This window comes from Pempheris klunzingeri, chromosome 6 (assembly GCF_042242105.1).
Source record: "Pempheris klunzingeri isolate RE-2024b chromosome 6, fPemKlu1.hap1, whole genome shotgun sequence".
Lineage (NCBI taxonomy): Eukaryota > Metazoa > Chordata > Actinopteri > Acropomatiformes > Pempheridae > Pempheris > Pempheris klunzingeri.
In genome coordinates, this window is record NC_092017.1 from 3,416,966 (window position 1) to 3,441,850 (window position 24,885).

Sequence of the window (24,885 nt, forward strand, 5' to 3'; positions counted from 1 at the left end):
ATGTTGTGTCCTATAGAAATAGGATGGTGTAAAGGTTAGAGGCAGTGCCGAGTGTGACTCAGGTATTAAACACATTCAAAATGTTTCTCATCTCATAGTCAATATGTAACAATTTGAGACATTGCAAATGGATGAGGAACCTTTAACAGTATTTGCTTACCAGACTTGGGGGACCTTGGTGTAGAATAAAATGTTTCAAGATTACACTGTAACTGTAACAGAGCCAAACTCAATTTTTACCATATTTGCATGAATCAGTGTCAAAAACTCTTAGTGTCTAAAGGATGTCGATACATCTGCAGGTCAGTTAGTCTGCGGTGATTATATGGCCAATAATGAAGCAGCAAAATGATGTCAAAATGATGGCAATCGTTAGTTTGAGAAACCAAACATAAACATTTGTTGAAACAAACAGTAAAACTTCTTAAATAAAGGGAAACAGACTTTCCGTGTGGTTTCCTTACTTTTGTGTTTTCTCGGCTTCTACAATTTTACAGTGTAGACAACTATAAAAGGCAAGGCAAGGCAAATTTATGTATATAGCACCTTTCAGACATGAGACAATTCTTCAAAAGTGCTTAACGGGGACATAACACAATAAAAACAAGACACGGAAACATTTAATTGCATGTAAAAGATAATGAAAGCACAAGACAGTAAATAGTTAAAGCTTAAGAGAGAATGCATTAAAAGACAATACAAGCATGTGTATAAATAGTTACCAATTAAAAGAAGTTATGTAGCTCTATTATTGGAAAGCCACAGTAAACAGTAATGTTTTAAGGCCTGCTTTAAATGTACTGACAGTTTTAGCAGAGCTTAGGTGTTCAGGAAGCTTGTTCCACAGGTGGGGGGCATAGAAACTAAAACTAAAACAACAAAATTGGATTGGTAAAACATATCCAGTCACGGATTTCAGAGGACAGCTGATCAGTTCAGTCAACACAGAAAAACCAGTAAACTAGCCCATAGGTTGTTATTAAAAAAAAAAAAAAACTTTATAATATTATTATAAAAGTGTGTACTGCTTCACTTGAAAGTCATGTAGAAGAGAAGAAGACTTACCTCGTACTCCTGAGAGAAGCGCAGACTGTCGTTGGTCTTGAGTCTCTCTATGTGGTCTGCCAGCTCACAGGTAGGAATGGGAGGATGGTCCCTCATCCCTGCAGCCACAAAGCCAGAGGGGCTCTGGTGAGGACAGCCCGTCTCTCTCACACCCACAGCGATAATACACACACACACAGACACACACAAAGCGACAATACACACACACATAACACATGAACACACACAGGCAGACACTCATAACACACAGACACACACACTGACTGGACAGAGTAACCAGGGTGAAGATGCATGCTGAAGGTCCCGGCTAACTGGTATGTGGTGACAGTAAGATGCTGTGTGATGATGATGTTTGACTGTGCAGCTCCTCAGCACCATTCTGGCCATAATGTCAGCATCATGGGGGTCTAAGAATACCCAGAGCATCTTACCCTTATATTTGCTTCTATGTATGCTTCATAATTTGTAGTGATTTTTGATGTCTTTCTACCATGTTTCATTTCAACTCAGTTTTGATGGCAACCATTTGGTGATGTGAAAGCAGCATCATGGACAGACCATGAGAAGAGGAGGTGAGTTAAGTAATAGGGCTCTAGGACTGCTACATAAAATAGAAAGGGAAGGAAGCAGGAATGGAAGGAAACATTAGCAAAACACAAGAGGAATGAAAACTAACTTTGACTGTTTGGGCAACTGAGGGCACTGGAACCTGTGGGGGGAAGAGCAGGCAAAACAAACAGTACAGGGGTCAGTTAGGAAAAGACAAAGAAAAGAAAAGATCACAGGGAGCACTGAGAAACAGGCTGCATTTCTCCTTTGCAGCTTTTAGCATGTTTCAGTCACTCAATACTGGAGAGACCTCCACTTGAAGGCACACTCACGTTATGTATCCTGTCAACAAAATGTAACTGAACATGTCACATTTCTGATGCAGGTAACAAATAAACTCAAGCTGTAAATAGAATAGAGCAATACTACAGTTTGTAGTCTGGTAATGTGATGTTATATATAGGAATATAAAAAACGCTAGAGAAATAACCTCTCCATCTCCAAACACAGTGCATCACAGTCTCAAATGGCTGAAAAGAACTCTCTTTCCCACTGCCATCAGACTCCTAAATAGCTAACAGGAGTCTATAATCAACCTCGGACTACCTCATATGTTTACATTCCATCCATCCATCCATCCATCCATTTTCTATACCGCTTATCCGTCAGGGTCGCGGGGGGAGCTGGAGCCTATCCCAGCTGACTTCGGGCGAGAGGCGGGGTACACCCTGAACTGGTCGCCAGCCAATCGCAGGGCCACATACAGAGACAGACAGACAACCACTCACTCTCACACTCACACCTACGGGCAATTTAGAGTTACCAATTAACCTAATGTGCATGTCTTTGGATTGTGGGAGGAAGCCGGAGTACCCGGAGAGAACCCACACTAGCATGGGGAGAACATGCAAACTCCACACAGAAAGACCCTGGGTTCAAACCGGGATTCAAACCCTGGACCTTCTTGCTGTGAGGCAACAGTGCTAACCACAGCACCACCATGCTTCCCGTGTTTACATTCCAATTTGCACATCTTTTTTGCACTACTCATTTCTCGCACAGTTATGTTTCTATTATATTTGTTTTTTTCCACATGCTGCCTTCTAAACTGCCTTTCTATTTATTTTTATCTTTTAACTATTTATACTTAAATGTGGGCATTCATTGTGGACTGCAATGAAAGAATTTCATTGTACATGACACCTGTTTCTTTACTGTGCATATGATAATAAACACTTTGAATCTTGAATTGATATGCTACCCTCCAACACTAACACTAATGAGCTAGCATGCTAGTGTACCTGGGAAACATCATAAACTTCTATCCTCTCTACCTTACGGTCTCTAGAGTTCAAGGCAATGCAATTTTTATACACCTTTTTAACACCTTGAATTTGGACTTAATTTCATTATTACTTATTATTATTTATTACTTTATTGTTACTTCTCAAATAACAATAGAATACATTGTATTTTAGCTAAATATGTTCAAATCAATGGTTTTCAAATATTATTAAAAATTATTTTCAGCTGACCTACCACATTAAAGTCAAAACAGTAAAAGTTGTGCATTTGAAATTCTACCTGTGTAAAATTATGTAAGTAACTTAGTAGTTATTTGGTGCTAATCATAACTGTCGAATTCACGATGTGGAGTGAAGTATTTGTCTTAGTAGTAGTGGAATGGACACAAATAAATTGGAAATACTCAAGGACAGGAAAGCATCTTTAAAAGTTCACAGTTTTGACTTCATAGTAAAGAGATATCATTCGTCAGTTTGTTTTTGTTGTGAATAAATTGGACGTTTCACAGTCTCCTACACCACCCAGTGAGCTTTCACTGAAGGCAGACCAAAGGTTGGTAGCCAAATGAGTTGATGAATTCATGCTACATGCTATAGCTACCCAAGGTTAATGCTACCCATCTGATTGAGCTGAACATTGATGAGAAACAATAAGAAACTGAGAATAAAAACTCCCACTGAAAAAAATAGGAGATGTAGTTGGATGGTTGTAACAGAGATGAAAAAGTTACAGTACAATAGGCTGGGGGGTGACTAAGGACACAAAGGAAAACAGAGAAAGAGAGTTAAAGACACAAAATTTATAAAAAGAAAATGGAAAAGGGTTCATAATACTAAATGTCAGGGGACAGTCATGGACAACAACCTCAGCCAAGGGAAGAGTCGCGGTGGATGAGAGGCCACTGCCCTGAGACAAAGTTTCACTTTCCTTAACCTCTAAAACCACCTCCACCTACCCACCAGTACCCTTGTTTAGAGTTAGGGTTAGGGACAGTTCTCTTGTTTTACAGGTTAGGGTTAGGCTGACAAAAAATTACTCTGGGGCGATCGGAGTGAAGAGGTTAATGAAGTACTTACTGTATTTGAACCCTCACCATAACCAAGTTGTATTTTGTGTGTAAGCCTAACCAAACCTTATGCAGAGCACGGTGACATCATAAAGCAGGTTCTTTTGACGAATGGATTTATGAAGTTTTCTCTGTTGGGGGCATTATATCTGAACAGGGTTTCTCATAAAAAACAATAAATCACATCTGAGCTGAGTTATTAAGGAAACTTTGCATTTACAGTTTTACCACCATCTTTGACAAAGTGACTTGAGCCACTGTATTAGATATATCGCCATCTGATTTCTGCAGCACCCAGTGAGAGCCAGGTTTACTGTAATATTAACTTGCAGGATAATCAGAGTTAGGGTTAGGGTTAAAGAACCACTTAAAATCAATTTATTTAATGTGAACACACCCTCAACCCCACATATATTTCAAATCTGCCTTTGACTGAATTTTGGTTGTGTCAGTTTCAGTCAATACATCTAAAAACACATCACAAATTTATGGTATTTATGGTAAATTATTTTTAATTCTTCTATAGTTACCAAGCACCAAGACTAATGGGGATAAAAGGGGTGGGGCATTTCCACGGCACTAATTAGTAAACTAGTTAGTAGAACAATCATACTCAATGCTCTGCTGCTCTGACTTTCTCTTTTTAACACAAATAATGTTTTCATTAACGGTCAAATTCCATCTGCTTTTATCATTTTTTTCATAATTATCATTTATCACTGTTAATTTGTCATCAATGACTGTCAACAGAGGGAGAGATTATGTCCTTTAAGCCACTGAAGGCTTTTAATTTTACACAACTCTGTGGGAAATATTGAGTGTCAGTGACAGTTGCTTGACAGTGATTGAAAACACAAGTGGAAGCGATTGGAAGGAATAGATAAATCTGGAGGAAGTGTTGAGTTTGTACTAACAGTAAATAGCATCTCCAGCAAAACAATGAGCCTGCTAAAATAAAACAAGGGAAATGACACTTTGCAGAGTTTGCACAGTTGCAAAGTGTTTTTCCCAGTTTTGTATTCCTTTTCAAATTCATATTTATCCAATATCCCCAATATTACTTAACACTAATACATAGGTCTCTGATGGTTTTAATGACGTCCGCTTTGTGTGTGTGTGGGCCCATGCCTTGTGTCTGATAGTTGAGTCTCCTCATCTCCACAGGATCTGAGGAGTGGGCCAGCAGTGAGTCCTTGACCCCTGCCATGTGCTCATCCTTGGCTGGCGATGTTCGTTTCCTGGGGGAAAGAAGAAGTAGAGCAAATAACCAAGTTACCAAGCTAGCACAGGCCACAAACACTAAATGTCAGCACTATCTTGAATTAGGGAAAATTTAACTTGCTGGACTCATTGTACATTATCCTGCTTATTACATGGCTTCATACTAAAGAAATCAACAATTTGATATGTGTAATGATAATAATACTTAACAATACTTTGGAAGTAGAATTAGATACTTAGCGATCAGAATACCAAAACAATTTTATAATATAAATTATGGAATATTGGAATCTAAATTGATAGAAAATTTGTTCTATTTCATTTTAAGATCTGATCAGTGTGTTTTGAGTGACTGTATTGCCTCTCTTCTTGTGTTTGTTTTAACCCCATTAGCTCTGCTACATTCAAGAAGTGGGAGACCATCTTAATTCCTCTGGAGTGGGCCAAAGTGAAAAGTAAAAATAAAAATTATGAGATTAAATGAAGCAAAAAGTGGATTATTATCTTATTAATCATTATCTGCTGCCACAGATAATAAGATAATACTGTAGATATAACAGATAATAAACACAACCTAGATGGAGATCATTTAAATCTTTTAGTATGAAGGGGAACAAACTGCTGCTTTCCTAATAAAACCCTTCACAAATATATGGGCTTCAAAAATTGGGAATACAGTCAGGCATCAGTTTAGACTAATACATTACGTTATTGAGAGAAAAAGGTAGGGACCCTGACTTTATGCCAAAGAAAAATGATAAAATATTTGAGATATGGTCTCAAGATAGATTAGATATATTTGAAAAACTCCCAGATTTTATTACACCAAATAAATGTGCTGAATATGATACATCAGCATTTTCTCCAGAAATCTATGCAAATATGAACCAGATATTTTGGTCTTGTGAAACGTTAAAATTATATTGGAGTTATCACCATGGTGACAGCAGTGCATGCAGATGCAGTAGCTCCTTCAAAGTTTGCATGTTTTTTATTTAAATTTCTTTCCTTTTTGTTTAATGTGGTTGTAAATGATTGGCAACCTCCAAATGAGCGAACGAATGACATGTAAATGGATGAATGTGAATGTAGTGCTAAACCATTTTTAGTGGTCAAAAATGATTAGAAAGGTGCTACACAAGTACAATCTGTTTAGCATTTACCATATGCCTTTGTTGCTGAAACATGTATTACCAATGACAGAAAGGTAATATGGGAAATCAGAGACTTTTTGCTGGTAATACACTGTTGCCCATAAAGTTGGAATAATTGTTCAATACCCCCAATTTTGTTAAAGCCTGAATACACAGTTTGCAAAGGTTAATTGTGGTTTAAGTTTCACTGTGATATGTTTGGAAGAGTTTGATCAATAAAGTTGAGAAGATATACACTCATTTGTCTTATTAGGTATAATTACACATGGTATATCTCTCATGTGAAGGCTTATATACTGTATAACATCTTTATTTGTTATTTATATATTAATTTATATATTTATTATTTGGTTACAATTATTAATCTTTTCTATATGGATTCCTCATTATAACAACTAAAAGAGTTAAAATCTGATTCATTATAAAGTTTCAACAGACACTGCAGAAACTCTGCAATTTGGAGCCTGATGAGTGAAAGTTTTACTAAAGTTATGTGACACTAACTGCAGCTGGTTGTTATGGAGTCTGTTGTGGCAAAAGTACAGTGGGTCGTCAACCAATCAGAAGAAAGGCGATTTGATCCCCCTCTGCTCTAATACACATCACATTGTCCTTAAGCAAGACACTGAAGCCAAAATTTCTAAAATGTGTGTGAATGATCAGTTTGTATTGGCAACCTCCCAACAGTGGTGGATGAGAGGGTGAATGTGAATGTTGCATCAAAGTGCTTGGAGTGGTCAAAAAGACTACAACCCCTAGCAAAAATTATGGAATCACCAGTCTCGGAGGATGTTCATTCAGTTGTTTAATTTTGTAGAAAAAAAGCAGATCACAGACATGACACAAAACTAAAGTCATTTCAAATGGCAACTTTCTGGCTTTAAGAAACACTAAAAGAAATCAAGAAAAAAAGATGTGGTAGTCAGTAACAGTTACTTTTTTAGACAAAGCAGAAGGAAAAAATTATGGAATCACTCAATTCTGAGGAAAAAATTATGGAATCATGAAAAAAAACCCAACAACAAAAGAACACTTCCAACACACCACTAGTACTTTGTTGCACCACCTCTGGCTTTTATAACAGCTCAGAGTCTCAGAGGCATGGACTTAATGAGAACAAACAGTACTCTTCATCAATCTGGCTCCAACTTTCTCTGATTGCTTTTGCCAGATCAGCTTTGCAGGTTGGAGCCTTGTCATGGACCATTTTCTTCAACTTCTACCACAGATTTTCAATTGGATTGAGATCTGGACTATTTGCAGCCCATGACATTGACCTTATGTGTCTTTCAAGGAATGTTTTCACAGTTTTTGCTCTATGGCCAGATGCTCTATGGCCAGATGCATTATCATCCTGAAAAATTATTTCATCATCCCCAAACGCCCTTTCAATTGATGGGATAAGAAAAGTGTCCAAAATGTCAACGTAAACTTGTGCATTTATTGAAGATGTAATGACAGCCATCTCCCAAGTGCCTTTACCTGACATGCAGCCCCATATCATCAATGACTGTGGAAATTTGCATGTTTTCTTCAGGCAGTCGTCTTCATAAATCTCATTGGAACGGCACCAAGCAAAAGTTCCAGCATCATCACCTTGCCCAATGCAGATTCACGATTCATCACTGAATATGACTTTCATCCAGTCATCCACAGTCCACGATTGCTTTTCCTTAGCCCATTGTAACCTTGTTTTTTTCTGTTTAGGTGTTAATGATGGCTTTCGTTTAGCTTTCCTTTAGGCGGTTTCTTACAGTTCGGTCACAGACGTTGACTCCAGTTTCCTCCCATTTGTTCCTCATTTGTTTTGCTGTGCATTTTCTGTTTTCAAGACATATTGCTTTGAGTTTTCTGTCTTGACGCTTTGATGTCTTCCTTGGTCTACCAGTATGCTTGCCTTTAACAACCTTCCCATGTTGTTTGTACTTGGTCCAGATTTTAGACACAGCTGACTGTGAACAACCAACATCTTTTGCAACGTTGCGTGATGATTTACCTTCTTTAAGAAATTTGATAATCCTCTCCTTTGTTTCAATTGACATCTCTTGTGTTGGAGCCATGATTCATGTCAGTCCACTTGGTGCAACAGCTCTCCAAAGTGTGATCACTCCTGTTTAACTGCAGACTAATAAGCAGATCTAATCTGATGCAGGTGTTAGCTTTGAGAATGGAAATTTACAGGGTGATTCCATAATTTTTTCCTCAGAATTGAGTGATTCCATAATTTTTTCCTTCTGCTTGGTCTAAAAAAGTAACTGTTACTGACTACCACATCTTTTTTTCTTGATTTCTTTTAGTGTTTCTTAAAGCCAGAAAGTTGCCATTTGAAATGACTTTAGTTTTGTGTCATGTCTGTGATCTACTTTTTTTCTACAAAATTAAACAACTGAATGAACATCCTCCGAGACTGGTGATTCCATAACTTTTGCCTGGGGTTGTAGAAAGAAAAGGCACTATACAAGTACAGATCATTCAACAAAAGTCACTTTTTATCTGTAGAATTAAAAAAACCAATCCAAAAATGACAGATTGTGTAAGTATAAGTCAGTATGTATTAAGCGGGTCAGGTCTGCAGCACAAACACAGGAGTGAAAAGGACGCTCTGATGTCAGTTACTGCCTCTAGATGATATCAGTATTATGTTTTTCAGGTCTGGTGAAGCTCCAGGCGTGTGAGGGGTTGAGAGGTGAAGAAAGCACTGAAGGAAGATTATTCTGAAGGGAAGATCAGGAGGATTTGTGAACTCAGAACTGAACAGCAGTAAACACACACAAAGAAGCAAACGCGCTGAAAGATACTCATTCACGACACACATGTTTATGTGCTATCTCATGAAGCTGATATGTCTGAAAAAAAAGCTTGAATACAGCTCAGAAAAGCTGGCATGGCACATTAGAAAAAGACAAACATGTCTGACCCAATAGCATGTTTTATGCAGAGGGAAGAGAATTGTGAAGAGGAATGGGGGGGGGTGAAGACCAGGCAAAAGCACTAACCTTTCTTGTTTGCTGTGTCCACAGAACATGGGGAGACAGAGAAGAAGAGAGCAGAGAGAGAAAAAAGATTAATTTACAAGTTGTTAGCAGCAGGACCATCACACAGTATCACAGTGAACAGGAAGAGTCCCTAAAAGGCCCCAGGGCAAATACAATCTGTGACCCCCTTTTACACTGCAAGTATCCTGTTGCCAACTTACTTAACTACAGATGTGTTTGTAATGACAGTTTTATGACTTCTGGATGGCTGCCAGATATGGTATATAACAGATTCCCTTTGTCTCTGGTGCTCAGGAAGAATGAAATGGAGCTCTTAACACTGCATAGAGTTGATTTCTGCTTTTACATTGTGTTAACTGACGTAATGTTGCCTTGTCCAGCCTCATGGGCAGCTCTAGCCAAAGTGTTTTAGTGGCCTAAACCTGAACAGTGGATCATGAAGTTCAATCCCAAGTGTCAAAGTCCTGTGTGTTATACACGTCATCCACTCCAACCACCTCCCTGACTTCTGTGCTCTACAAAATGAATAAAGCTACATAACAGAAACAATGAGCATCAACATAATAACTACAGAAATATTCTATAATTTTTTAAGAGACAAGTATTGTGCTCAGTGCTCTGCACTACACGGTAGCACCAAATAGATGTTGGGGTTTGTACCATTTCTGGGGCAATGTGCCTATCGGAAATGATGAATAATTATCAAAGATAATTAATAATTATAATGATTAATGAGAATTAGTGTAAAGTCCGATTGGGGCACCACCCCAATAAACAAGGAAAAAGACAGCCAATTTAACTGATTCAGTCTCATAAAATACTAAACTATCAATTTGGTATTATGATTAATAATTAACTTAATAACTAAAATCAAAATTACCACATTGACAGCTAGTCTTGACAGAGGTTGGCAGTATTCACTCTTGTACAACATTAAAGAATACAGCATGTGGATTAAAACATTTATTAGAACATAACAAAATCATACATAAAAACAATCTAACTACGTTTGACTTGCTAACAAACAATAGGGAGAGTGTGTGTGTGTGTGAGAGAGAGAGGGTGTATGCAAATATGTATAAAAGAATGTATGTAATAACCAAATGGTGACTCCTTACAAAATGGCCACCAGACCCACTGATGTGTGGGTCAGAGGCTGACAAAGGAAAGCCATGTGCTATTGCTGTTAGCTGTTAGGAAAGGATGGCTAGTTTGCATGTAGTGCAAACTAGGGTGTTTTTTAATGCCTGAATGTGGGTTTTTAAACCTTGTTTCTATAGCCGTGACAAAAAAAAAATTCTGTTTTTACCTGGAACAGACAATAAAGTTGAATTGAATTGAATTGAAGACCCTGTGTCTATGGCTACACAGTAAATTACAACACATCACAATAATCAAACTCACTGAACATTAAAGCAAATCAAAACCAATACATTAACAAGGTTAAACCATTACTTAGCCATGTATACAGTTATGCTGTGCTATATATGCCCAGTTATAGTTTGTTACCAGTCCTCAGAAGGGAAGAAGAAGGTCCTTCAGTGTGCTGCTTTCTCAGCCTGTTGATGAACCAGGCTGGAAGACGGTTGTGGTTCTTTGTCCTTGCTGTCCTGGTTGCAGGCTGGAGGAATCCGGTCATTCCTTTGTTCCTTGCTAGTTAGCAGCTCTGTGCTAACTTGCTGGTGTGCTCCTGTGGCTCTGAAGATCAGCTGGCAGACTTTGGACCATACCTGATAAGCTTGGTTCAGGCAGGGCTTTGTGTCACTGCCATGAAAAATTGTGGTCTGCTCTGGTTCAGGCCACACTGAGACTGGAGCTGGAAGAGTAAGCTGCAGGCTTGCAAATGGATCATCAGGGGCCCATGTGAGACGAGTTGTAAGGCTTGAGTTGGTCTCCAGCCGAGCCCAAGGTGAAACAGAGCTGGACCCTCAAAGGTCCAGAGGGAAGTCTGAGAAGGAGAGCAGTGGGGGAGCTCTGGTTTTGTTAACCTGCGGCTGTAGGGCCATGGTGGCTGTAAAGCAGGGTCCAGGGGTCCAATGGCTATAAAAAGTATTCACCCTCCTTCATGAAAGCTTCTTTCATGTCAAAGTGAAAACAGATTTTTGCAAACTAATGTCAATTAATTAAAAATATATAGTGTAAAATAAGTGTTTGCATAAATATTCACCCCCTTTAAAGTGACTGACCTAATTCAACAGAGATCCAGCTAGTTGATACCAGCAGTGTCACAATAACGTGAATTGGAGATCACCTGAGTGCAGTTGATGTGTGTCAAGCGATTGTAGTATAAAAACACCTGCGTTTGGGAGGTCCAATCTCTGGTTCATCAGTATTCCTGCTACAATTGCAACATGAAGACAAAAGAACACTCCAAGCAACTCAGAGAAAAGATTATCGAAAACTATAAGTCAGGAGATGGCTACAAAAAGATTTCCACCTCAATGGACATCCAACAGAGTTCAGTTAAATCCATCATTAAGAAATGGAAGGAATATGGCACTTGTTTAATCTGCCTAGAGCTGGCTGTCCTCACAAACTGAGTGACCGGGCAAGAAGAAGACTGGTGAGGGAGGGCACCAAGACGCCTATGACCATTCTGAAGGAGTTAAAAGCTTCAGTGGCTCAGATGGGAGAGACTTTACATACAACACTGTTGCCCGGGTTCTTCACCAGTCAAAGCTGTATGGGAGAGTGGCAAAGAGAAAGCCACTGTTGGAAAAAAGCTCATATGAAATCTTGCCTGGAATCCGCCCAAAGGCATGTGGGAGACTCCAAGGTCAATTGGAAGAAGGTTCTTTGGTCTGATAAGACAAAAATAGAACTTTTTGGCAATCAGACTAGACGCAGAGCTTAGCACTCCTACTGAGCAAACCTTTCAGCACCATGAATGCATCATTGTTGTTTGGGTACTTTGCTGAGTACTTTAGAAAAGAAATAGCCTCCTGGAGGTCTCTAAAAAAGACTGATTTTCTCTTTAGCAGGACAGCTAACAGTTAGCATACTGACAGGTTCTGTCAGAAAGATATCAAGCAACTATGCCTCTTAGCCTAGCAACAGCCTTGACAACACATTAATTGATTGACACATACAGACCAGTGTTGAATTCTTCACATCATGCATTTTTATATTGGGTTAGGTAATACTGTGTGGGGCAGAGGATGATTGTTTGTGCTGAAAACAAGTAGAATATATATTACTATTCTAATTGTGGTAAAGGTAGGGAGAATTTGGTAGAGAGTGCTGAAATTGGGACACCCAGCATGAAAATGGGACAGTCCCACACAAATCGGGACATTGTCATTGTTAGAGCTAACATCTATACTGCAAGCTGCTCCAGCCATTTGTGTATTGTAGACACATACTGAAGAGTAATTTAGCTGAACTTTAGAGTGCATTTTTACTTAAGAGGAGGACTATGGATTTTGTCCATCATCACTTACACTTAAGTTGCATTAGAAAGGGATCATTTCACGAGCAGTACAAGAAGGGATAATTACAGCAGCAGATAACTCTTCCACTATCCAGAAACCTATTCACTGATCGCAATGCCACGTACATGAAGTAGAGGCTATGATTTATGGAAGCCCGTTTCCGCCAGTGAAAAAAAAAAAAAAGACGAGATAAAAAGTCATAATTACGAGATAAGAAAGTCATAATTACGAGATAAAAAGTCATAATTACGAGATAAAAAGTCAAAATTACGAGATAAAAAGTCAAAATTACGAGAAAGGAAATGCGCATGCGCTTCAGTTGTACCGACATGGAAAGGGGTCCATGAACGGCTCACTTGTCCAGCTACAGCAATGACGCTAACCTGTGGTTGAAAGGTCGCTATTACAAGTGATTTCATGACTGCATGATATAGCTTTGAAATATTAAAGATAAGATAAGATTTTAATTATCTTTGATACTACCACGCTTGGACAAGCAGGTAGCAGTACTGTAATAAGGCCACTGTAGTGCAACTGAATATCTGTGAAGATCGATTGAGTAATTAATTATTTAATTAAGGAATACCAAAACACTGACTGATAAAATGAATTTATTGCAAAGACATAGAAAATAAAAACTCAGCTGGATCACTTTTGACCCATGTTGTGTATCAAAAGATTAATTTTTTAATCTAAATTAAACTAAATTATTTTGAAAACTTTATCTGGCGTTCTCGAAATGATTCTAGAGTCTTCTGTTTGGAGCCAGTGGAGTCGCCCCCTGCTGGACATCAGAGAGAACGCAGGTTTAAGCCTCTTCAGCATCGGCTTCAATGTTCAGACCCAGAAGCTGTGTCCACTTCTTTATACAGACTGTGATATGACCAATCAGAGGACACGATACTTCTTTATACAGACCGTGATATGACCAATCAGAGGACGTGACACTTCTTAATACAGACCGTGATACTGACCAATCAGAGGACACCAACGCTTCTATACACAGACTGTGATACTGACCAATCAGAGGACATGACACTTCTTTATACAGACTGATATCAACCAATCAGAGGACACCTACACTTCTTTATACAGACTGTGATACCGACCAATCAAACACTTCTTTCCCCTCGTTCAACGCCAGCCTGTGCTCACAAGGACTGTGAGGAGCTGGACTCAGGAGGGGAAGGACGCGCTGCGGGACTGCTTTGAGACTACGGACTGGGATGTGCTCTGCGAACCACAGGGGGAGGACATCAACACCATGACGGACTGCATCACAGACTACATCAAGTTCTCTGAACACACCACCCTACCGTTCCGGACTGTACGCTGCTTCCCAAACAACAAGCCCTGGATTACCAAGGAGCTTCTTAACAACAAGAAGAAAGCTATTAGGGCTGGGGACAGGGATGAGTTAAGGAGGGTGCAGTGTAAACTGAAGGTGAAGCTGAGGGAGTGCAGGGACTCCTACAGGAGGAAGCTGGAGGCCAAGCTCTGGCAGAACAACAACAAGGAGGTGTGGGCTGGCTTCAAGGTTTAGGACAGAGCACCAGCTGGCAGCGTGGAGAGGGCCAACGAGCTGAACTGTTTCTTCAACAGGTTTAGTACACAGTCTCCTGCTGCCCCCCCCCCTCCTACTCCTCACCCTCACTTCCCTTGATGCCCCCCCCCCAATGAGCCCCACAGACCCAACCCCCCTTCACAGACAATTGCCCTCCCCTGCCTGGCTGTGACCACCGACCAGGTTAGAAGGCAGCTGGAGAGACTCCACCTTCGCAAGGCTGCGGGCCCTGACGGCATCAACCCCAGGATTCTCAGGACCTGCGCCAGCCAGCTGTCTCCTGTCCTGTGTCGCCTCTTCAGCCTGAGCCTGGACCAGGAGGAAGTACCAACGCTGTGGAAGACCTCCTGCCTGGTTCCCGTGCCCAAGAAGTCGTCTCCATCGGACCCAAATGACTACCGACCAGCTGCCCTCACCTCTCATGTGATGAAGGTGCTGGAGAGCCTGGTCCTGACCCATCTGAGACCGCAGGTGAGACCATCACTGGACCTTCTGCAGTTCGCCTACCAGCCTCATCTTGGTGTGGATGATGCTATCGTCTACCTCCTGCAGAGAACTCTCTCACATCTGGATGGTGTTGGGTGCACTGTGAGAATCACATTTTTTGATTTCTCCAGTGCATTCAACACCATCCAGCCCTTCCTGCTGAGAGAGAAGCTGCAGGTGATGAGTGTGGATGCTCCCACCATCTCCTGGATCACTGACTACCTGACAGACTGGCCGCAGTTTGTCCGACTGGGCAGCGCTCTGTCTGATGTGGTGGTCAGTGGTACTGGAGCTCCACAGGGAACTGTGCTGTCTCCTGTTCTGTTCACCTTGTCCACCTCAGATTTTAAACACAACTCCGAGTTGTGTCACTTACAGAAGTTTTCTGATGACTCGGCAGTTGTAGGGTGTATAAGAGGTGGAGGGCTCTGGTGGGTGATTTTGTAGAGTGGTCTGGTCAGAATCATCTGCATCTCAACGTGGCCAAGACCAGGGAGATGGTGATCGACTTCAGGAAGAAGAGGACAGCTACACAGCCCCTGAAAATCCTGGGAGAGGACATTGCCACTGTGGAGGAGTACAAGTACCTGGGCGTCTACATTGACAACGGACTGAACTGGAGGATCAACACTGATGCTGTGTACAAGAAGAGGATGAGCCACCTCTACTTCCTGAGGAAGCTCAGATCCTTCAACGTGTGCAGCAAGATGCTGGAGATCTTCTACCAGTCTGTTGTAGCCAGCGCCCTGTACTGTGCAGTGGTTGGGGGAGCAGCATCAGAGCTGGCGACACCAACAGACTGAACAAACTCATTAAGAAGGCCGGCTCTGTGATTGGCTGTAAAACGGACCCTTTTGAAGTGGTGGTGGAAAGGAGGACCATGAACAAACTGTTGTCCATTCTGGACAATCCTGACCACCCACTCCACTCACTACTGGATAGACAGTGGAGCAGCTTCTCAAACAGACTGGTTCAGCTCCACTGTCACAAAGACAGATACAGGAAATCTTTTCTGCCAACTGCCATAACCCTGTTTAATAACTCACCTCTGGCTGGCAGAGAGCTCTCAGCACCCTGTGCCATTTAACATTAACATGTTACTCCTGTACTTAAAAACTTGAACTACAGTTTTTATTTAACTTGCACTATGGTGTTATCTATCTTTGTCTTAGTCCTTGTACTTTGTCCTTGTCCTTTGTACTCACCATTTGCTTACAGGGATGATAATTTGTTACATTAAAAACAGTCCAATTCACCAATAGCTATTTGATCAAATGTATGTCCTGAAATTTACTTTTATTTAGTTTAGTTTATTGGTATTACTAATATTAAAAACACATACAAAGAACATCAGAGGGCTATCAGAGGCTTCACTCCAAACATAACATGTGTCTATCACACTCACCTCTTGAACAGTAAAATAGTAATGACTATGATGATGATGAGAATGACAGCCAGCACTGGACCCATCACCCACAGCATCTCTGGATCCTCACTTTGTCTGGTCATCCCACTGTGGAGCTTCACCATGATAGGCTCAGAGAATGGGCTGGCTGCAAATGTCCTCTGCTGCAAGTAACCAGAGGATGATCCAGAGTCAGCTCCCAGTCACAGAGTTATACATCACAAAACAGAAATGGGATAATTCCCCACCTTGCTCCATGTAATAATCAAGAAAGGACAGAGAACCTGAAAACATATATAGTTATTGTTAAGTTCACACACACATGCACGCACGCATATACCTTGGGATTTCCAACTCTGTTTTCCTGGTTTACTACCACCGCTATTTACCACTGTGTTACCGATGTGATGTTTCAAAAACAGTGGGTCCAGGGGTATGTTTAGCACATAGGTGTGAAAACCTACAGAAAACCTACAAACCGACTTCAAAAAGGGAGCTACTTGTAAAGTTTCAAGTTCCTATCCAGCTAAGAAGAACATTGCCTTTTTAAGATAGATTCAGCCAGTATTTTCAGTCTGACATAGACTACATCCATGTTTATTAGCTTGCAGTCCTCTTTGCTGCTATTTTTGGAGCATTGCTTTGTTTTTTGGCACAGGTGGCACATTACTGCCATCTGTGAAACCTTTGACAGGTCTGTCTATCGTGCCACCTCTGCAAGCATGTATATGCACAAAACAAACAAAATGAGGCCCCACTCATAGAAAAACTGCTCCATAGCGCTACTCAAGGTAAGAAAACTCCACAGGGTACTTTTCTGAAGATAAATCAAGATTATCACCTTCCACACTCATCTGAAGCATAGAAGGTTCAGGTCTACAAACCGGTCCTCCAACATGGATCCCGCACTACCGCTCATTTAGTCAACAAAAATCATGGCCCAACGGCATTTACAATGCCATGAAAAACTGGACAAGGAGCAACAACAAAACAGCTGGGGAACACCACAAAAACGTGCAGACCAACATGCTGACCTTTACAAAATTGCTAAGCTAACATGAACGTAATATTATACAGGGCTATGGTTGTGGATATGGTATTAGTATGGATGTGGAAGTAACACTTTACTTTGAGTCGGCTATTATTGTGTATCTATTAGATGGTTTGGTTGAATATCAGATCCTGATTGGTCAAACAGCATTCTACAGGCTGTTATTGCTGTATTATCCAGCACCACTGTGAGGAATCTGTGAGTTATTTTTGATCAGGATTTTGTCCTCCAGCCTCCAACCTCCAACCTCCACAATAGGAGATGAAAAGAAGACCGCTACAGCAGACTCGGGTCATCAGCGCTGACATCCTACGAACTAAAAACTCATATATGATAAATACCTCAAGCCTGTTAAATCCTCATTTTCCTCAAGACTGATAAAAAGAAAAGCTTTTTGTTGGTACTGTGCCGTAAACAAAACCAAAGTTTTCTGTTAACTTGTACCGTAAATGAAGTTAACCCTTGTGAAGACGTTCACATTGTAAAAGTGATACGTATACGTCCGTGTTCCAGGAACATGGGGAATAATAATGGGAAGAAGTATGAAAGTCCTCCGAGTGGACCCATTGTTGAGATCATGAGAGGAAAATGGGGAACAAACAGTTTGGCCAGTTTGTCTGTGTGGAGTTCACAATATGGGTTCCCAGAAAATGGCTCTTTGAGTGTGATGAACTTAAGAAATTACGTGAAAGACTAAAAATAAAGTTTCTGTTAAAGATTTAGAAGATATAGAGAAACACATTGCATGTCTCAGAATGTGGGAGAAAGAAGCAGAAAGTAGGGAAAAAAAGTTATTACCAAACGGTGATTGTATGTCTGATTTATCATCATAAAACAGGAGTGATTCAAACTTCACAAGCACTTATACTCACCGCTCTGAAACAGGACCCTGACCTCGACACTGCGCCGTCAACAACAAGCCGCTGCAGCATCACCTCCTCCTCCTGCACAACCATCTGTGCCAACACAGGACCAATGTGACCGCATCCAACAAGGACAGCCAGACTCGTCATCTGGGGAAACTGAGGGAGCTTCAGGCCACTACATGTCCACCTGACAGAAAGTCAAACAACGGCAACAACCAGACTTAGACGATGCTGTTCCTCCTGATTCTACACGCCCAAGCGCCCTCCAAGCACCGATGGTAGCAGTAGTGGGACCAGAGGGTCCTATTGTGGTTTATAGACCATGCACAAAGATATTGCAGACGCCTCTGAACACCTCCCTCCCATGAACGTCAACGGCACAGTTTTTGTGACTCAATTCAACGACTTTTGCCGCCAGTTCCAGTCCACAATGAAATAAAGCGCCTTCTGGGCAAAAAGGTTTCCGCCACAGATTTTGCCAAAGTTGCTGACAAGTGCAGTGGTCAGGAACGCATCACACACTCTGACTGGGACCATTAGGACAACACTGCCTACAAACAAGCTCTGAAGAAGACACCATCACAGCTGCCTTCCCTGTTTAAGTCGACATGAGCAATCTCACAGCATGCAAGCAGAGCCCCTCTGAGACTGTGGGTGACTATTACACCCGCCTGCTGTCCACGTTCAATATGCACAGTGGCACTGCGCAGCCTGAAGATGGAGTTGACACACCAGGCGTGTGGGAAACACACCTGACTAACCTTCCTGAATGGACTCCGCCCTGAGATATCTATAGCTGTGAAGACCTCCTATGTATGCTACACCGAAGCAAGACTCAACGAAATTCGCCAACATGCCATTCATGCTGATCAACAGCTGACGAAGAGGAAGCAAAAACAAGAAGAAAAATGCAAGTCTGATAAAGACAGAGCCATGCTGACTCTTTTTCAAGCTACAGCACAAGCTGCAGGGTGCCAAGGACAGCAACGACAACCACAACCCTGGAAACCTCCTCTGGTTAGGTTCAACAGAGGACGAGGCCGAAGGTCCAACCCAGCTGGCCTCCCACCCAACGTTGCCACTCACGTCTGTTACAGGTGTGGTCAAACAGGTCATTGTAGCTTACAGCTACGTCCTGGTCCACCTCCCTTTGATCACCAGCAGCAGCAGCAGCAGCCACCCCACGCATCAGACTGACATGCGGGTGCCAGTGGAGAGGGAGGAGTTCCGGGGCCAGACCGGGGAGTGCGAGCCACAGAGACAGGTCATGCACACACACACACAGACCAGAGGAAAAACACACACACACCTCCTGAGTCAACCAGGGAGGGTAAGCTACAGAGACAGGACATACACACACACAAACATGGTAAAAACACATACACACCTGCACTGCTTTGCAATAGAAAACCTGCTTCTGCTATACAACACCTCCTGTAGGCACATACATAAAATATGATGATGAGACTTGCCGGTGTATTTTAACCATTTCCAGACATGATGTCCCCTTTTTAGTCAATTCGGGTGCCACATTCAGTGCTTTCCTAATTCTCCAAAAAATGAGAGGCAGATTCACATATTCAATTAGCGCATCTGGCAACACTGTTAAAGAACACATGACTAAACCACTCTCCTGCTCAGACGAACATGGTGACACAGTGAAACATCAATTTCTGCTTTCTCCTCATTGTCCAGCGAATTTACTGGCAAGAGATCTCATGTGTGCATTGGGTATTTCACTAATATCTACCCCCACTGGGTTAATAGTAACAAGATATTATCATCTACTCACCAAAATGCATGTTAAATCTTCTGCACTACATGTCTATGAGTGGAAGGCTACCTGCCCCACCTAGCAAGATATGCTTTTGGAAACTGTCAAAACTGTCATGTTACCAAATCCTAACACGTTAGATTTCATGACAATAGGAAACCTGCATTGCACCTCTCATGTCTCCCCAGAATTAGATACTGACTATTTGAAGGTCTGCTTTCTGTCCCAAGCAGAAACACTGTCACTGAGTCACCTGCTCTGGTCCCCACAACAGGGTTTTTCTATTATCTCTGTGTCCTTAACCACTGTACAGCAAATCCTTTCAGTTCCCCATTCTGCTCCTCACATCGCACTTTCAAAACCACACTCAGCTGAGTGGCGAGATGCTGGTCCTTTTACAAAGGCATGTGTGGAAGCACGTAACTGGCAGTTGATTGACTCTCACATGTTTTCGCCATCCCTTCAAACTTACAAAATACCTTATCATTCACTTTTGAACTCTCATGCTGTTGTGCTGGTCCCACAGCCCTCTCATCAAGTTTCTGTGGGAACTTTCCTGTTGGTGGCTGAAATAGCTGAGATTCCTGCATTGCGTGAGGTTCCTGAAAAACTTTGGGCTAAAGATAAATATGATGTTGGCCTCATAAAAGATTGTGAGCCTGTTCATATCACCCCGAAATCTGACTACCGGCCCTGTCAACCACAATATCCTCCGAGACAGGACGCCATTGATGGCATTAAACTTATATTCAACTCCCTATTGGAGGCAGGTGTCATTGTTCCGTGTGACATGTCACCAGTGTGCACACCCATTTTCCCTGTTAAGAAAATTAGCCAGCCCACTGAATGGTGATTTGTGCAGGACCTCCAGGCAGTAAACTTGGCTGTTCACCCACGTGTTCCAAATGTCCCCAACCCATATACTATTCTTTCACAGGTTCCACCAATCCCAATGAGTCTCCATTGTTAACCTTTCCAACGCTTGTTTGTGTCCTTGTACACCCAAACAGCCAGTACTGATTTGCCTTCTCATTTGAAGGACAAACCTACACATTCACGCGTCTCTGTCAGGGATACTGTGAGTCTCCAACCATTTACAATGCAGCTCTCGGGGACAGCTTAGCCGACCTCCATTTATCCCCTGGTTCCACCCTCCTGCGTTACGTTGATGATTTAATGATATTTCAGACACCCTCTTTACATTTAAGAGTAGACGAAAAACCTTCCTCTTTGACAAGGCATGTAGTTAAGGGCTGGATCAGGCCTTGGACCAGCCCCTAGTTATGCTGCTATAGGCTTAGACTGCCAGGGGACTCCTATGGTGCACTGAGCTCCTCTATTCTCTATCCTCCTCTTCCTCTCCATCATTATGTCTCATGTCAGCCAAATGTCTGCCACTAACTTGCTATCTTCCCCGGAGCCTTTCTGTGCTTTCTCATCTCTCAGGTTCCTGTGGATCCTGGTCCTGCTGATGTGGTTCTCTGGTTCATGAATCACTGCTGCGGATCGTCGGCCACTCGTCATGTTTTTCAATATCATCATACTGCTAATCTGTTTGTCACATTCTTATTGTTAGTGCTATAGTCACTGCTAGTACGTTGGTTGCTGTTTGTGTTGTCTCTCTCTCTCTCTCTGTCCAAACTCCACCCAACGCGGACTCCTACAGAAGCTGCCCACATTGAGCCTGGGTCTGTTCGAGGTTTCTTCCCGTTAAAGGGGAGTTCTTCCTGCCACTGTTGCTCAATATAATATCTGATGCTGCTCATGTGGGAATTCTTGAATCCTTAATTTTGAATTCATGAATCGTTGGGCCTCTCTTTAATTAAAGAGTTTGGTCTAGACCTGCTCTTTATGTAAAGCGTCTTGAGATAACGCTGTTGTGAATTGGCGCTATATAAATAAAGATTGATTGATTGATTGATTGAGAAGAGTACACAACATCTGTACTCTCATGCATCCAGCACTGCACAGACACAGTCACCACCAACAAACGCATCCGGGTGTATACCAACCAAAAACCCTGGATGACAAGAGGTCAGAACCCTGCTGAGAAACAGGAACATCGCCTTCCGGTCCCAAGACATGAAACTGTACAGTGCAGCCAGGGCAGGACCCGACGGTGTCCCTAGTAGGGTCCTAAAAGACTGTGCAGACCAGCTCACCGGGATCTTTACCAAAATTCTCAATATGTCCCGAGCCCAGGCCACCATCCCACCCTGCCTAAAGTCCTCAACCATCATCCCTGTCCCAAAAAAGACCACCATCGGCAGCCTAAATGACTTCCGGCCAGTGTCTCTCACTCCAGTCATAATGAAGTGCTTTGAGAAACTGATCAGAAGCCACATCATTCAAAGACTTCCACCCACATTTGATCCCCACCAGTTTGCATATAGGGAAAACAGATCAACAGAGGATGCCATAGCCACAGTCCTTGATACCACCATGACCCACTTAGAACAAAAGGATAGCTATGCCAGGCTTCTTTTCATTGACTTTAGCTTGGCATTTAACACAATCATCCCTAGCAGACTAAACAACCTCTGTCTCCCACACTCCACCTGCCTCTGGATCAAGGACTTCCTCAGCGATCCACCACAGAGAGTCAGAGAAGGGCCTCACCTCTCCCCAGCACTCAGCCTCAACACCGGCTCCCCACAGGGATGTGTGCTGAGTCCCCTGCTCTACTCTCTCTACACACATGACTGTACCCCCACTCACCAAAGCAACACCATCGTGAAGTTTGCAGACGACAGTGGTCGGGCTCATCACAGGGGGAGATGAATCGGCATATAGGAACGAGGTGGAAAAACTGTCATCATGGTGCAGCATCAACAACCTGGTTCTCAACACTAAAAAAAAACAAAGAAATAATAGTGGACTTCAGGAGGAACAGATCTGACCCCCAGCCCATATACATCAATGGGGATTGTGTGGAGAGGGTCTCTGACTTGAAGTTCCTGGGCGTGCACCTGAATGATGACCTGACATAGAAAACGAGCACCACTGTGCTGATAAGAAAGGCACAACAGCAACTCCACTTCCTGAGGGTCTTGAGGAGCAACGCCCTGGTGACAGAGCTGCTGGTGTCCTTTTACAGATGCTCCAATGAAAGTGTACTGACGTACTGCATCCCAGTGTGGTTCTCCAGCTGCACTGCTCAGGAGAAGACAGTGCTCCAGAGGGTCATCAAGACAGCACAGAAGATCACCGGCTGTGCTGTCCTCTCGTTAGAGGAGCTGTTCAGGTCCCGCTGCTACAGGAAGGTCTGCAGCATCCTGAAGGACTCATCCCACCCGGCACATTACCTGTTCCATCTGCTACCATCAGGAAGACGGTTCAGGACAATAAGAGCCGAAACAAATAGACTGAAAAACAGCACATATCCCAGGGCAGTTGCGATAATTAATGAACGCTAAACAGTGACACATTCCTGTTTCATCTATATTTAACAAACTGTTCCACAAAAAACGTGCAATACTGAATATTGAATGTATATATCCTTTGTGTCTTCTTTTTATTTTTAATGCATACATATACTGTATTTATTTTTTACTTTTTATATTCACTTTAGTATATATTAGGGTTGGGAATGTTTTTATTTATTTGTACAGGGAAATGTTGAGTGAGTCTTTCCTTTCTACTTCTACTTCTTTTTTGCACTGAATAGAACTGCACACAATTTCGTTGTACTCCTGTGCAATGACAATTAAAGATTCTGATTCTGACGATGTGAGCATGACACATATTCATCGCATATCGCATATTCGCGATAGTCGCAAATTCATTCCAAACTTTGCCATCATGGATAAACCACTCAGCTCACTCTAGGCACGCGCATACGTGGGGACTATAGCTATCGGCAATAGCCAAATTGACCCTGAAATGGTGCAAACCACAACATTTATTGGTGCCCCAGAGTACTGAGCACATTTAATAGCTTCTATTCATGAAAAATCTATCCATCCCAATTTGTTGCAGTGCAGAAGCAGGAAACGGTTGGATATTGGCTACATAATAAACATTAAATGGGAGCTATATGAATCAATTTGCAAGGCGTAATTCAAGTACGGAACGTAAGTAAAGTTACTGTGCTGCTTGTCACGTTCTGTTCTGTGAGACTGTGTTAGTGAATGCCTGATGGTGCTCTGGCTCAACAAGCCTACAGCAGGTCCAGCTGTGGCTGCAGTGATCACTTTTCTGTTCTGCACGAAAGTTGGAACACATCTAAAGAATACTACTTGTTGAAACAATGTCACTCAATGCCTTCGCTTCCTTATTTTTTCATTCATTTCAACACATTGTTTACACACTTTTTCACTCTAACATTCATTGTGATATCAGGGCTGACAGCTGCGAATGAATTATACACAAAGTTTGTGGCTGAAAGAGAATTGTTGACCATTTGACATGTTGTGGATCGCTGAATGAAACAAATGCTTTTTGACAAGTTAGACTCATAGAAACACATCAAAATCTACACATATATACCGTGAATCTACATGGTATTCAGTATCAGACTGTTGAATAATCACAAGGAATGCTTAAATTGGGATGTATCTTCTATATTTTGGCTTAATTTACATTATCTATATCTGTCTTCTATCTATTCTCTATCGACCTCTTCCTCTCTATCATTATGTCTCATATCCGCTGAATATCTGCCACTAACTCGGTATCTTCCCCGGAGCCTTTCTGTGCTTTCTCATCTCTAAGGTTCCTGTGGATCCTGGTCCTGGTCCTGCTGCTGTGGTTCTCTGGCTTCATGAATCACTGCTGTGGATCGTCGGCCACTCGTCATGTTTTTCAATGTTACCATATTGCTAATGCTAATTTTTTAGTCACACTCTTATTGTTAGTGCTATAGTCGCTGTTAGTACGTTGGTTGCTGTTTGTGTTGTCTCTCTCTCTGTCCAAACCTCCACCCAACACGGAGCCCGACAGAAAGCTACCCA

General features: G+C 42.0%; 1 protein-coding gene across 1 annotated transcript in view; it reads right to left on the minus strand.

The window, feature by feature from the left end:
• The window catches only part of ptprfa (protein tyrosine phosphatase receptor type Fa), a 208,441-nt gene that overhangs the window by 39,130 nt on the left and 144,426 nt on the right, over nucleotides 1-24,885 (minus strand). Inside the window, exons 17-19 of the mRNA XM_070832882.1 lie at nucleotides 16,243-16,403; nucleotides 5,114-5,223; nucleotides 1,066-1,163 (exon numbers count right to left, since the gene is read on the minus strand). Of these exons, the coding sequence (XP_070688983.1) occupies nucleotides 1,066-1,163; nucleotides 5,114-5,223; nucleotides 16,243-16,403 (369 nt within the window). The remainder of the gene's footprint in view (nucleotides 1-1,065; nucleotides 1,164-5,113; nucleotides 5,224-16,242; nucleotides 16,404-24,885) is intronic.